The sequence below is a fragment of the Neodiprion fabricii genome, chromosome 2 (assembly GCF_021155785.1).
Source record: "Neodiprion fabricii isolate iyNeoFabr1 chromosome 2, iyNeoFabr1.1, whole genome shotgun sequence".
Lineage (NCBI taxonomy): Eukaryota > Metazoa > Arthropoda > Insecta > Hymenoptera > Diprionidae > Neodiprion > Neodiprion fabricii.
The window spans coordinates 30126452-30142423 of NC_060240.1; the positions used below are offsets into that span (position 1 = coordinate 30126452).

Here is a 15972-nt window from a genome sequence, read left to right on the forward strand (position 1 = left end):
TCATTGTGACAAAGTTGAGAAGTGACAGCATCGTTTAAAACCAACTCAACGTAATCAGAATCACAAAACGTTAGCTGTCAAGCACGATCTGTTACATTCGAGTTACATTCCCAATAAGTTTTTTCCCCTCGTCATGGTGAGCTTGCAGAGTAACGAAGTGATTTCAAGTTTGGATTATGCTTGCTTAACGGTTCCGTAAGTTCTTACACGGATACACGTTAGAGTACTTTATTATGTTTATTCCCTAATGAAATACGGTGATATTACTTTATATATTACACACAAATGGCACGTCAATCTTGATATAAAAATATCCCTAGCTTGATAATTTTTTCATAATCCACATCGTCAACAAATATAATTCTTTCCTCTGTACTTCGGTGTCTCTATCAAACTCTAGTGACTTTAATCCCATTTGCCAAGGCAGCAGCGGGTGCTGGACTATTTTTTTTCGCTTTTATTCGTTTGAGCTCGTCCCAGGCAATCCGGTCCTCGAGTTTCTGCGGACCCCATTCCGGAGTCGGACTCGTTCCCTGCTGTATCTTCTCTTTCCAGCCACCCTATCGATGAAATGGCAAGCGAAAAATAATTCGTTAATCCCAGCCAAGAGACAAGGACGCCAAACAGAGAGAAAACGTTCGACGAATAGCTCGAGAAATTACCTTTGTTTTGCAAAAATGAAAGATGGCGTATCCCGGTATACAAACGATGCTCGCGAGGCACGAACACCATCCAGTCGCCACGGCCCATTCGGGATACGCGATTCCGTTGTAGGTAATTCGGGTGTTGAATATGATCGTCGTCACGAAGATGAACTGCGATTAAGACGGAAAGGTGTTGAAGGTGGAATCAGAGATTGGGATGAACAGATGGTACCAGACTTACGGATAAAATGACGGGCGTCAAGTATTTCCAGCACAGGGGCCACCATGGGTGCACCTTGTGACCGGTCATGAATTCGATGTCACGAACGAAATTGTCGCATCCTTTCAATCAGCGGAATACAAACCGTCTATGAAATGTTTTTATACATAAATTGTAAGTAAGATATAGAACATAACGCTCACCGTAGGTCCACCCGACGACTATCGTCTCAACCAGGCATATGAGAATGACGGAAATGGAGGCGGCGTACCAGTCCAGCAGTTGCAGAATGTACATTCCGCCCTGAAATTAATCGCGTCAGGGTGCAAGACGGACGGATTATTGACAAGCGATGGTTGATAGCGCGATTAAAACTCACGTTCGTGACGAATACAAGCGAGCCAAGAAACAGGATGAACAGAGATACGAAGGCGACGAGACGTTTGTGCCTTCTGAGTTTCGGATACGCGTCCGTAATGCTCGATATAATTGCTTCGATTTGAACAAACTACGGCAGAAAGTTTTTACGAGCGATATTAAAGTTTCTTATAATAAACAACGTACGATTGCCGTGAGAATATCAGCATGCTAGAACGAAACAAGCGTTAATTCAACATGAATTTTCGTCACTGACGCAACTGTCCATTCCTAGGAGGTACAACATCATGAAGAATAGAACCGCCCATAGGTGGGGTATCGGTAACATCGTTATCGCTTCGGGATACGTCACGAAGGCCAATCCTGGTCCTGGGGCATTAAAACGATTCACCCGATTAGCCGATTCGACGAAACGAGAGACGCTTTCATTCGTCAAACGCCGCTATTCAGCGTAGAACTCGAATGGTTTTAACGAAGCCGATTCGATTAATCGTGTATGTACCTCGACCTTTCGTCATCTTTGAATACTTGTTACCTACCTCCGGTAGCGACAGTTGATACAGGGAGACCGGTCTGATGGGACATGAATCCGAGAACGGAGAATACGACGAACCCGGCGAATATGCTGGTGCCACAGTTCAGGATCGGGACGAGGATCGAGTCTCTGTCGAATGGTTAAATGTCTTTAATGTTACCCCCTTCAGGATTTCGACTATGCTAAACTCGGAATCATCGAAGCATTGTATTTACAGACGATTGTTGTTGTTGAACGGATTGTAGCTGGCCATATTCACGATTCCACCCCAACCCGGTCCGAGGGAGAAGAATATTTGGAGAGCGGCGTCGGCCCAAACCTAGGGATAAATCGGTACCGAGATTGGATCGTTCGGAGTTTGATTGTCGAGAAAATCGTGCGGTTACCTTGAGATTCGTCAGTTGGGACCACTTCGGCATGATGTAGAACATTATACCGTCGTAGGCACCGGGTAGAGTGACGCCTCTGATCAAAAGTACGAACAAAATGACGAAGGGAAAGGTAGCCGTGAAGTAAACAACCTGTTTTTACAAACGTGTGATAATTAGCCTCGATTTAAAGTCGCGAAGATAACCTCTCTCACCTTTCCTACGCTCTTCACGCCGTTGCATATGCAGAGAAAAACGATGAACCAGGACACGAGGTTGCAAGTAAATAGGGGCCACACGATACCACCAATATTGTCGATCCCGTCGGATATCTGCAGTATGTGATTGCTGGGAATTTTATGATTTTGCAATTAGAAGGGGTGAATAAATACTTCGGAACACCGTTCGCCTTCTGCAAAAGCTTGCAACTCACTTGAAGAATTCGTCGGCCGGTGTCTTTGTTCTTCCGATAAGTTCCATCTGATCGGATTCGTTCTTGTGTCCAAATATGTCCGCGCCTAGCTGTGAATTATTATTGATAATCAAAATTATCGTCACTGTAAATCCAAGTCGTCGAAAATGATCGTAAGTAGGGAAAAAAAGTGTCGGATGAACGATGTGTAGTTTAACGGTGAATCGGTCAGTCTTAAAAAGAACTTACATCGGCACCTGCGAAGTGCAAAGTGCATTTAATTTCGGTTTTTTCCAGGTGTTAATTACCTTGAGACACTTGTATGTGTTCCAGTGATTGCCACAGTCTTCCCAGGGGAGATTCTTCCTGAACGACATCGCGAGGAACAGCAAAGGATAAGATATTATCACGTTGTAGTACATCGTGCATATCAGATTCACAACAACAATCGCAAAACCTGCGCCTGGAAGTTTTTTTAAATACATTTTATTGATTCTTTTCAAGAATTTGCTCGTCTTTGTGGCGAAAAAAACCGTGATTCTAGTTCAAATGAGTGTAGCAGGTTGATTACGCTTAACGAACCTTTGAAAATTGGACTCGTTCTGAACATCGTTATGCATCCTGTACCCCCGAATTGTCCTATCGATGATTCCATGTAAAATAAGGGTATCCCGCATAGGAACAGCATCAATAAATACGGAACGAGGAAAGCCCCTTAAAAAACAATTAACTATGACGCCGTGAAAAATACGTCAAAAGTTAGGTAAATATTTAATTCGTTATCTGGGCTTGAGATTAAGATCAGTATCCTCTCTACTATGCACACCTCAATGACATAATGACTGTACAGAAAATATCGTAACAACTGTTTGTTCAAAATTTCGAGCAGTTCGAACTTTAATCAATTATTATTATTTTTTTTTTTGGACAAGTACAATGTTTTTCCCTTGAATCTATACTGACAAACTCCTATGAAAACCACCGCAGCGGTGAATTTGCATTAATACGAGTTTAATCCTCCAGCCTTGAATTTCTAGTAATTACGTACTCGGATTACTTAAAACAGCCCACGCACGAGGTATCCGAGATATTTGCGACTGTAGTTTGAATAGAAAATATCTAGCCACGATTACATGCATTTGTGAACGAATTTCTCGAGCGGTAGATCATGAGAGGTCCAATTCGAATTCCGAGACATTGTCCTGCGGGTTAATTAACCACGGGTAGGAAAATTTATTCAACATATGAAACGGGCGACTGAAAATAGGACCGAGTATAAAGCGAGACCGCTTATCTTTCAACTCGGGTGTGACAACTGACAATTGCTTGAAGACTTTGATTGAATGATTCTCTCTCTTTAACCGTCGTCGCCGAGTTCTAAATTGGCCCCCGGTAAATCGCCCTTGAATTTTCACCTCGCTCTCTTTTTACAAGGCTCGAATCACGCTCCCTGCACATGCATTCCCCAGGTCCGTAGTTCCGCCCGTCTGTTATTATTATTATTATTGTTATTATAGATATATTACCTCCCTTCCTCGTTCCTCTCGTTCGTTTACGGTAAATAGGTACGCGTACTTACGTAACTCGACCGGGATAGGCGGACCCAATTCATTTAAGCCCACATCCGACGTCTACGCGCGTCTCGTACCATGGCGAAACCCTTTTTCCTAGCTTCGCGTGTTAAACAATATCTGCCCTGTAAGATTTTTCACATTTACCTCCTCCGTTTCTGTAGCACAAGTATGGAAATCTCCATACGTTGCCAATCCCTATGGCGTAGCCTGCGCATGATAGTAAAAACTCCGTTTTGCTCGCCCAAGTTCCCCGCTCAGGCTCATCTTCATCTTGATCATCTTCGCTCCCCCAAGAGTTTCGCTTTCTCAGCTCGTTTGTAGTCTGTATTTAATTTTTACGCCATTTTTAGTTCGTCACGTCTATCTTGTTTTCGTTTCTCTCGAATTTGAGCAATTTTTATATCATCTTTTCCTGCTTCCCAGTTTTCTGCCGCACCACTTACCTTCATAGCTTTGTAGAAACGACAAAATCAGAATAACGAAGATTCTTGGATTTCTATCGTCTCAGTCAAAAGGCCCGTCCACGGATCTTTTCATCGTGTTTGTGTATGTGTGTGTGTGCTTTTTTTTATCTTCTTCTTATTTTCCACCGAGTTTTCAACTTCGAATCAATGTAACTATCGTCACTTTTTTGCACCCTCTAATCGAGACGAGTCTTTGGTACCTGCGAGAAATAGGAGCGAAAAGTAGGACAACTGCTGCCAGTCGAAAGTGCACAAAGACTGGATCGGAATCGGGCAATCTCTCAACTCTCGGCTCTCGTGTACCATTTTCTCTTCTCCCCTTCGGACGTAGGTACATGACGTATCGTGGAGGATCCGACTCTATAGAGTTGATGTCGGCAGCGATGATCGCATAATCGCGTGGCTATGTGGCTACCAATCTCTGTCACGTAGTTAATGTACGGAATTATGCGTGAATGGATATTGGTGGGTACAACGCGAGCTTTTGACCGTGTATCGCAACAATTCATACAACGGAATAATGAAATGCGGTATAATTCTGGGACACGGTGCTGGTGTTATTTTCATTTTTACCTTCATATCCCAATTTTCTGTGTTCACGGAAGAGAGAAAAATTTCAAGACAACTATAACTACATTTGTGTAGTATTGCGTAATTTCAGCGACATTTCTTTTGTATCACATTCACCAAATTCCGAGTCTGAGCTTTGTACTCGCGTGTAATACCGCCCGGAGCTAATCGAGGGTTATTCGTCGAATGTCACCCTTACCGACGTTGCGAAACCGCTCTATCCAGTAGTTGAAATACGCCAGCTACTCGACCGACCGTAAATACAGCTTTCGCGTCTGACGAAGCCCAGCTTCCCTACCGGAGATAAAAAGCTTTCGACTACCGAGTTGCGGTGCTTTCCCAGAATCTGTTTCACCCGGTCGATAAAGGCCCAATTTCTCCTGTTACAAAGCTTTTTTCGTATAGTTCCAAGTCTTGCAAATAGATAGAGGCTTCTGTCCCAATATCGAGGATCCGGATTCACACGTTCAAAAAGGCGCAAGTTTTCAGATCCGGATGGATCTTTGCGGGTTTTAAATATCCCGATTCGTGTGCCAAAATAATCATTCTCATTGCGTCAATTTGTGATAAAATCTTAATCAAGTATGATCTGATTTTACAAATATCTCCTGATCATTACTCGAATCGTCGTTCGTGTAAATTGTTATGTATTTCATTTCAACTCGGAGATAAATAATTTTTGACACATCTTTATCCAACTGTCGACGTGCCACCCTTTATTCTGGTCTGCGCGTTATTATACATATTTAATTGATCAATCGATGTTTTCCAATCAATTAAGGGTCCTGTGTATATTGATCTCGGGCTAACGTTTGATGGGAACTGTCAATTAACGAATCTACCCGAGTACGTTGCACGACTGGGATGAAATCCAACCCTGCGCGTTGGTCCATTATGAACAGTGTTATTTCCTCTTGATGTTCAAATTTCAACATTTCTCGTTATCGTGGTTATCAACTTCTCGTTTTTCTGTTTTCATAAAAAATAAGAAGCTATTGTAATCACCTCGAAAATGAAAAATTGAATATTCACTAGATCTCGACGTTTCAGAGCCTATAAAATTACCTCCAATCACTTTAAGATGGACGTCTGTGCGTTTGTATGTACGTACATACGTGATCGATTTTTTCATCTGATATGTCGAGAATTAATAACCGGATTTTTATAATTTTGGTCGCAATCAACGTGGCTTTTTCAAACTTAGAACTGGTTAAATTTGATTGGCTTTGATTGGTTCAGTACTTTCAGAATTATTTAAGTAACAAAATTATAACAAATAACACAAAAATGATCTAATTTGCCTCGTGAGAGCTGTCATCCAATTGTAATCAACGATCGATTATATTATTCATCATCCTTGTCTGGAACCCGTGAATTGTCATTTTTATTTCCGATTTTAGAAAATTTAGACTGATTTGGTCAAGAAAAATGCTGTTATCGTAATCACCAAATTATACGTATAAACGTGAATAAGAAAAACGAAATTAGATCCAATAACCTGTAACATTTTTGTTGAATATCCTTCGCGTAACTTAATCGTCCTCCCTATAAAAGAATCATAACAAATATACGAACAAGAATAAAAATATTATGAAAACCGAATAATAGCTGCAGGATCCCCGATCCCACTCAACCTCCGTATATTTGTACTAAATCCCGTCGCTGCAGTCAGTTTTTGAGTGGCAAAAATCCTACGAGCCGGACGTTTGTACGTATCTGGGATTGTCCGTTGTAATCCTTCAGTAAAACCGTCGAGTGGACGGGATATAATTCAACGTTGAAATAATTGCCGTACTACCGCGGTGCAAAACCGGCCGGCACGGCATCCGCTTCCAATATGAGAATACATATGTAAAAGCCGTAATACGGTGCGAGAAAATCCTCGATCATTATCTGCATCGCAAGAAAGAAAAACAAGCTAAAGAAAAAAAAAAAAAAAAACAAACAACGTAATAAAATTGAACAAGTCTATTGAAGTTTAGCTGAAGGTGTATTTTATCCATAACTACGGCATGCAGTGCTTTTCTCACAGCTTACTATCATCGTTATTATATTATACCGAAGGGGATGATCGCTGGTATGTAAGCGTGAAGTAATCTCGTGCCGCGAAGAAGATCCCCGGATAGTAATTGTGGGGATTTCTTTTTTTCCTTCTTTCTTGTGGCTCTTTTTCTCTTTTGCTTTTTGTTTTATCCTCGATTTTGTCGGCAGAGAAAATACGGTGCTGAAAGTTAAGAAAGAGAAAGAGAGAGAGAGAGAGAGAGAGAGAGGTAGGGAGTTTTAGGGGGCAAAAAAAACCCCGTTCAATCGTCACTGTCGTCAGTGGGGATATAAAAAGACAAAGAATCGTCGTCGATAAAAATCGGAAAAGAGCAAATCCCCGAGGAAGTCGAGGCGTCGCGACGTTCCCCGACTGCAGCGTCCCGCCCGACGCCAGGAGTTGTGGTCCAGGATTTTCTTTGGGGCTGGGTCGAGCCGGGCAGGGCAAAGCTTTGGTTTGTAGATTTGATCAAATGATCCCCTGCAACGACCGCCGCCGACGCTGATCGCGGGAACACCGAACGGGCGTGGCGCGGCAGTTCCCCAGGAGTTGGGAGCGATCGGAAATCCGTGGAATTGTGAAAAGAGAGCCGGGTAAAAAACGAGGAGAAAAAAAACAGAGGCGAGGGAGAGAGAGAGGGAGGAGGAGGAGGAGGAGGAGGAGGAGGAGAGAAAGGGGGAAAGGGACCGTCTCTCGGCTACGACGAGGATAAGGGCGTCCCGGGCGCGTCCTCGCCGAATGGGAAGTCGTCCTCGAATACGATCGCACGTGTGTAGCTCCTCCCCGGCTTCGCCGCCTAGCCGACGGACGATCGGGTGATCCTTGTGATCCCGGTGATCGGTTTGGTGGATGTTCAAACGACTTGCTGACGTTTCAACCATTACCCGAGGATTTCCTGGGGCTATGACGTTCCGCCGAGACTAGGAGGAGCCCCGGACTACCGATGGATATACTCGGTGAGTTTCGAATACGCTGCCCGATCGGAGATATACTTCGAGGACATGTCGATTGGCCCGCGATTCCCATGCCCGGGTGAATTTTCAAGGAGAGGAGGCGAGGAAAGACGGAGTGGGTGTAAGTGAGAGACGGATAAGGATCCGTAGGCATGAGGATTGAGTGCCGCCGTGTCGACGACGATTTATCAGATACTGTGTAAAGGCCACGATTAATTTATCACCGGAGGATATTATTAGGTATGCGGTTGGTTGATTGTTTCAGCGTCGGTAACGCGAGGAAATTGAGTTGGTTTTTATGATAAAAATTTTGAAATGGGATTGGGTAAATTTTAATTCTGATCTTCTACATTTCTTCTTGAGCCTTGAGAACGAGGATAACATTATTGTGTGTATGTGATATTCGTCGCGTCGTTTAAATTTCAGCACAATATATAACATACCGTATTTACCAACTTTTACGTATAAATATGTGTATGCAATGCAAATTTCACGAACTTGCAGGTTCCGAATGAAAAAATCAACGGAGTTATAGCCGAGGAATAAGTTGATGCAGCCGTACGTTGTTTTTGAAAATAATAATGATGACGAGCAATCGTGTTGCAAGGGTTGCTTACCCCGGCACTCGCGTTTTCCTGGCTACCGGCGGTGAATGCACGGGGGTTGATGGCAGGACCGAGGCGTATTCCTGCTGAGTACCGAATGCGCTGCGATGTAGAATGAGCGAGAGAGGGATAGAGTGAGGGAGAGGGAGAGAAGAGTGAGAGAGAGAGAGAGAGAGAGAGTGGTGGAAGTCGGTTCCCTAAGCCAGAATAATTTATTACCAAGTGTACATTCGGTACTAAATAAGGGTGGTCCGTATCAGCCCCCCTCTTCGCTGCCCTCAAATTGTTTGCCCCTCTCTCGGTCTCTCTCCTTCCATTTTCCATCTCTCTCTAATGTTATTCAGGACGTGGATTAAACCATGTACTCGGCCTTCGCATTTGCAATCAAATACTCTCTACCCGAAGAGGAAAAGCTTCTCTTTTATTGATGGGCTTGAAAAAAGGAGGAAATAAAAATAAAATACGACAAAAAAAAAAAAAACAACCTCTCTGCAACCTCTCTCTTTCCTTCCTGTCTCCCCGCGATCCTCGTCCCTGTATACGTACGTATATGTACAGCTCAATGTGAGTCTCTGCTCTACATGGAAAATAAAATAGTAGAGTAATAAAAAAAACGGGCAAAAGAGAACCGACCGGAAATAAGGCGGTAGATGAGAGGGAAAGACGACGGAGAAAGTAGCGCGTGTCTCTGTCCCTTGCGACAAATTCTTGTTTTACAACTTCTGCTGCATAATTCTGACCGCGCTATAGTGAGCATGACTCGTACGAGAATCAAACGATTTTAAACATTGATAAACGAAACAATATTGTGCAGGGATGTTTGCACTCAACGTGCGCTCTGCAGTGAAAAATGAATTCGAGTTATTGCCGGCTGATTTAATCCCCGGATCTCGCGTGTCTGCACCACCGTGTACTCGATGCTATGTGCATTATGCACCTATATAATACACGCGCGATGGTTATGTGTAAACTTTCGTTAATAAAATCGCCGCGGACTTAAGGTCGTGTCATATATTACCGGCAATAATACCGCAGCCGCGGAAATTGCAGAATAGTAAAATTTCCCTCGCTTTTCCCCCGATGCCTTTTTTCAATCTTTTTCACCCTTTTGTTTTTTTTCTTGCCTGCCCCTCGATTCCCGTTTCATAGGCTCGTTATATTCGAAACTGATTTACCGCCGCACCTGTGCGATCTATGCACAGTTTCTAACAAACCAAAACTACCATAACCGATACAGGAATACATCGAACTATCCGTTTCCTGCCGGTATTGCGATACCCAAAATAACCGGAAGCCCCTCAGAGCTTCGACCCGAAACTTTCGCGCGTTAGTTCTGCTTTTGCTGAGGAATCGGGACTCCGTTTGTGGCTGGAAACTTGTCCTATTTCGATAAACGATCGGTAAATTTTTCTCTACTGTAACTTATACGTACGGTGTAGATATTAGTTATATCCGCACGGCCAGATTAAGTCGGCGTATTCGAGAGCCGGGGTTCAACAATTATCGTTGGAATTAGTTCATCGGAGAATTCGCAGTCTGCCTCATGGATCGTCCTAATCTTCGACGGTATAATTCCTAAACTAATTGTCAAGAATGCCTCGGCGCAGTTCCCTCCTCTCGCATGCCAAGGATTGTATGTGGCTTATTGTTAGCTTTGTCGGGGATTTTCCACAGCGGTTAATAGCACTCCGTGTCGCCATGCAGGGCCATTCGTTAACGAACGGGTAGCCTGGATATCTCCTGCGCATAGTTTGCTATCGGTATGATAATAGATAAAAGCCAATTATTTAAACAATTTGCTTCCGAACACTTGCCGCCAACACTGCTGTTCCCTCATTTTAATCCCCGATAATCACATTCGCAAGCGTCTCTGTTCCTTTTTCGTTTTCAACAAAGTATGTAATTGAAAACATCTAATTTTCAGTTCTTCTCTATCCCTCATCAGCAAATACCTGTTGAACATCATTCCAAGCGCAGAAGAATTGTGGTTCTAATCTCGTGATATTTGTCTCTCCATAACACGATAGGGTTATACAGAAACCGGATAAAGAAGATTCGCAATTAAAAATAAAAAATAAAATGTAAAAAAAAAAAAACAGTAATGATCGAAAAACACCATTCCACGCGAAAAGCGATGGATTACGAATACGAGAAGATTAGATGCTGCACTCTGCATCGGTGACGAACGACTGTAAGCCTCGCTTTTTCGTCCCCAGAGTCGATCGTGAGAAATCGGATCTTCCGGTTGACGCATGCGCAAAAAAAAAAAAAAAAAAAAAAAACTGTTTTTTTTATGTCTGTTGCAATTTCACACGCATTAGAAATTCACGAATTGTTTAATTTTCAAGTTTCTAATTTTATTCAGCGTAGGTTCGAGGTGACAAAATTCGTTTAGAATTTTCCGAATTATCAGCCCCGTATTTGGTTGTGTTATATGAACTCTAGGAGATCCCTTTGACAGAGGAGTTGTGTGTTTTGATATTCGAAACAAAATACTCTGCCCGTATTACACTCTATACCTTCTTCAAAGTTAACAAGGCTGTGACACGAGATACGCGTGGACAAAGCTTTGACGCGGACGCGTCTCTTTGATGACGGTTTTAATGTAGGGCATATTCACGCGATGTTACGGAATTGAACTGAATTTACCTACGAATGAAGCCTTCTCCGTCCCTTCAAAGCGGCAAGGTATTCGATTTGTCCCTTCGTTTCGCTGCAGTCTCCTTGCGCTGTTTACTCGTTAATAAATTTTCACGTAGCTACGTTGAGTACATAAAAACAAATAGAAAGATATTCTTGTTTCTTTTTTTCTGGATATATGAATGAACAAAGCATTGAAAAAATTTTGTGAAATTTATCTCTGGCGTGCCGACAACTTTAAATTCAATTATCAAACGTGAATAATTATTTTTCCCTCTTTTTTCCTTTCCACCGACGATTTCCGCGCGACGCGACGTGCGGGCGGCAGACTGACGGGTGGCTGCGGTAACGGCAGGGCCGACATTTGACTAGGACGAACGCGCCCGGTGACGGCTAAATTTACATCTATCTTTCTAATTTCATTGAGCCAATCTGCATGTTGTTACGCCTCCTCTCCGTCCTGGAGGGGAAGCCTTTCGTCGGCGTAACAGTCACCGTTTAAATAGGGTATTCCCCACAATCCCCTGCATCAGCTGGCTCAGCGGTATACACCCACCTCTCTCTTTCCACCCTTCAATTCTCCGCTCCTCTCTTCCTACAGTCCTATCGTCGCCTGTAATACCCCAAACCGACGACATCAGCCAGACGAATCGAGGCAATCGTTGGTTCTTCTCTCCCAGAAATTCCTAAACTACATATAAATGGGGTGCTGCGTTCATCGTCTTTTCCGCTAAAACAAAGATTTTTATTGCTACCACTGCCAAATTATCGCACGTTTAGATTCTTGGGGGTAAAAATATGTCTATATATATGTGCCCAAAGTTTTCGGTGAAGGTTGCCGATGTGAACGGCTTTTGGTCGGCAGATAGGCAACCGGAGTCACATCGTACACGCTGCGAGTACGTCAGATGTAACATCGGCTGCCGATCTGTTGGCGAAACATAGTTTGCACTGGGACCCTTCAATGCAAACTCCCGGTACATTGCGAATATATATATATATATATATTTCTTTAACGTTCCAATTTGGATATTCAAGAGGTAAAAACTATCCCTAAAATCCTTCCCCCCCCCCCACCCCCGATTTTGTAGGATTTCTCGATAATTACGTCAATTTTTTTCTGTTAAAACCAACTGAGTGTTCATTTCTAAGGGTTGTACGCCTTATTTTTGAGAGGATTACATTAGGGTGCTTCCCATTACTCAAACAGTTGAAATATTCCGTAAAGAAATTTAAATCTAACGATTTGCGATGAATAAAATCTGTAAAGTACACCTCGGATACTTTCCTCAACTTCTCTGCACCTCGTCGGTGAACAAAATCTCCAACCATTACCATCAGAATGATTTCAAGAGGTATCTAGATGCGTAAAAAGTTAGGTTTTCGTGGAACAACCGATAGAAGCAAAGCTTCTCACGCTTCGCATATAAAATTCAATTAATTATCACTTTCCGAGCATGAATTCATCGCACAATATTGACGTCTTATTTATATGTTTTATGTATTATATATTACAGTATTATCAATTATATCATATTATTTATTTTAAATAAGCACAGTTCGTTATAATAAACAAAATGAGGAGCGCTGCAACTTTAGTGAAGTTCCCCTTTTTCTGATCGTGAGCTAGATCGCCGTCCCAAAAGTTCGTTGAAAATCACCGCTTGAATAAGCGCGGCTTCGCGACCTCTCGGACCTCGTCGCTTTGCCGCGTGATCGCAGACCAGCCTTAACATATAAGGCCTTAAACCAAGATTACAGCAATTAGGCACCTACGCCGATAGCTGTGATCAAGGGGCGGGTGTGAACCCGGCCTTGGTTCACCTCAAACAATGCGTCATTAATTGCATTGGCGTCGATCGGAGCCGGGGGTAAACGCGAAACGTCGAGGCTGCGAGGCGGCGATGCGGCACCCGCACAACCCAGTTCTAGATCAGCTCGCAGCGTCGACAAAATGGCGGTAATAAGGGGTGTCGAGAAAATGGCCGCTCTGATGAACCCTGAATCGCGGCATTACGGGAACTGATTGCGCCTTCGAAGGTGGCCCCGTGCCCTGCGGGGGCGGCGAGGGAATGAACGGGGAACAGGCGAAGGTGCGGTCACGTACAGTCGGGGGGGAGAGGGAGAGAGGGAGAGAGGGAGGGAGAGAAGGATGAGGAGGAGGAGGAGGAGGAGGAGAGAGAGAAGAGGGGGGGGGAAGGGGTTAGAGTTAGTTAGCGACATGTGACGCTATGGCGCTCTCCGATGTGTGCGAATGCGTGTGCATGAGGGAGAGGGGGGGGGGGGGGGGGTGCGAAAAGGGGAAGTTGAGCACGTGGTAAAGCGAGGCTAGGAATACGCGATATTGTGTATACTGCGCGAGCTTCGCTCCGCATGCTCTCTTCCTCTCTCTACCAAAATTACGTAAATTATTATCAGATTAGGGGACGTTCGTTACTGGAGAGATTCAAAATTGCGTGAGCTCCGAATGCTGAACGTTTTCGCTGAATACGTACTTTACACACCGAGTATGTGTATACAGGCGGCACAGGATCATTCTATGTATAGCTGCCCTCGAAATCTCCGCTGTTTAGTTGGTAAACCTCTCGAGGAGCAAATTTTTTTACTTTTGAAATACGCACAGAATCTTGCTCACGTTAATTTGTATCGATGATTTTTCACGTATTTTTTTTATTATAATTGACACAGTTTTATTCGAAGATTAGTTTTTCTGCTTTTTTCTGTGCATGTATAAAGTAAACGTGAAGTGCTTCACTGTATACATATAAATATAAAGACATGATTATACTAATTTTTTGTCAATAAATTTTGCGAAGATTTAAATAATTAAGAGGCAACGCCACACCTGAAAGCCATTTCGATACCAAAAATTGTTTTAATAAAATCTAATAAAATGAAATATAATAATATATTTCACCTTAGTTTAAAGCATCGAAAGGCTGCATTAATATAGATGAAAGTTATAAAGCAAGGGACAGAAATCTTTCCAACGACATCATCATGGTGCAATATAAAATATGCTACTTTTCCGGTGATCCGGCTGTCGGAAATTCATTTGAAAAAAAATAAATAAATAAATAAATTCCACACTCGCAATCGATAGGCAGCGATAATATCTTCTCACGTATAATTGTTTAAATATTAACAATTAGAGGACTCCTGCAGAACGGCAATCGTCGAGTTTGAGTCATTGACGATAAGCTCTCCACACTGTACATGCCAAAGAGTCGCAGAATTTTTACGCGACTTTTATCTGCTGTGGTAATAAAATTTAAATATTCATTCCGTGGTGATGGTTAATTATTCAGGATCGCGTGACTTTTACAACAGTTGCACGAATTAATATTTGATTACGCGGTATAAACGATGGATACTCACGATCCGGGGCCTCTGCGTCTTGCCTCGCTATTAAAGGCACGACGCGGTTGCGTTCCTTCCTTGTTCCGTGTGTCAAGAATAGTAGGAAGGAAGGAGTATCAAGAATGCTAACAATAGAAAATATCGATGTTCAATAATTAAGCAAAACGTGCATACAATACGCGACAGATCAAAACTTTTGCCAACTTACAGGTGTAATATTGTCCCGTGTATACATCGTTAATTTGCTTTTGTCATTGAAAATTTTTAATATATCTACATCATTGTTACGACAGGGGTACTTATTTTTCTTTTTCGTTTTTCATTGTTGAAAATGATGAGCTTTGAACTTTATCGGTATTGATTTGAAACGAATATGCGTGCGTGCACCCTGCAAATGTACGTACATGAAGTTGCCTGACCCTAATTATACACATATATCGTTCTGCTGCCCGCAGCTTATCACCAATTGCTTCTGTATTATATTATAGTTTCGATTGCTAACGACGATAATGACGGTACACAACACGAAATACACTGATAATCGGAAAACAAGTATTTATTTTATTGATCTCTTAAGTATAACGCATGGGCATATATGCTTTACACATCCACCGTATATGCCTGTATAAAACGCGATGGCGTGTATTTCCGAACACCTGTCATTATTACATTAATCACTTTTGCATGTAAAATATTGAGTAATTTTTACAACCTGGTATTTTTATTTCGTACCTCAATTAAAACAGAATACACGTATTCGTTCACGTCTGTCTTGTTATTTGTCATCTTCATTTTTTTTTTTATTCATCCAGGCATAAATTTTGCAAAACGGTGAACTCCGTTTATCGGCGCGACGTTAAATATTCGTTGAAATGAAGTCTGTATCGTAAGATGAAAGAGAGAAAAAAAAAGAAGGAAAAAGGCGTCCGATAAAAGAAACAAATAAGTATATAATTGCGAGTCATTTTTCGTAATCTGTCATGTAATAGGTATATTGCTACATACGTATACGTAATACCTCTGAGTCTTTACAGGTAGCTGGTGGCTGCAATTTTTTAACAATTTTCTTATCTCGGCATTGTTGCGTGTCGGGGTATCATTAGCGGTGCAGAAAACACGCCAAGGATAAGGCATGAAGTATAAAAGAACGAAAGAATTACTGGCTTTATAGAGACTAGCAATTAGTTCCGATACCAATTAACTGTACA

At 42.5% G+C, this 15972-nt stretch overlaps 1 protein-coding gene across 3 annotated transcripts; it reads right to left on the reverse strand.

Annotated features, from left to right (window-relative positions):
• Positions 1 to 214: 214 nt before the first annotated feature.
• Positions 215 to 4886, reverse strand: LOC124175017 (sodium- and chloride-dependent glycine transporter 1-like). 3 transcript variants are annotated; one of them, XM_046554808.1, is made up of 15 exons: positions 4575 to 4879; positions 4276 to 4453; positions 3140 to 3271; positions 2866 to 3020; positions 2579 to 2667; positions 2361 to 2493; positions 2164 to 2298; positions 1993 to 2096; positions 1782 to 1906; positions 1499 to 1611; positions 1244 to 1372; positions 1068 to 1167; positions 886 to 986; positions 663 to 815; positions 215 to 560 (listed from the first exon to the last, which is right to left on the reverse strand). In XM_046554808.1, the coding sequence occupies exons 1-15, from the start codon at positions 4578 to 4580 to the stop codon at positions 390 to 392; spliced, it is 1824 nt and encodes a 607-aa protein (XP_046410764.1). In that variant the 5' UTR covers positions 4581 to 4879; the 3' UTR covers positions 215 to 389. The 3 variants fall into 3 exon arrangements, with proteins under 3 accessions (XP_046410764.1, XP_046410765.1, XP_046410766.1); XM_046554809.1 differs by lacking the exons at positions 4276 to 4453; positions 4575 to 4879 and adding an exon at positions 3606 to 3711; XM_046554810.1 differs by lacking the exons at positions 215 to 560; positions 663 to 815 and having other exon boundaries at positions 886 to 1012; positions 4575 to 4886.
• Positions 4887 to 15972: the final 11086 nt, after the last annotated feature.

Bases quoted from the DNA above. Each gene is read 5' to 3' on its own strand.
- LOC124175017 (XM_046554808.1), bottom strand. The intron at 3,272-4,275 runs GTAAATGTGAAA...TTGTTTTTTAAG, and splicing joins GTGCTACAGAAACGGAGGAG to GGGCTTTCCTCGTTCCGTAT. The intron at 1,612-1,781 runs GTAGGTAACAAG...TTAATGCCCCAG, and splicing joins ATCAACTGTCGCTACCGGAG to GACCAGGATTGGCCTTCGTG.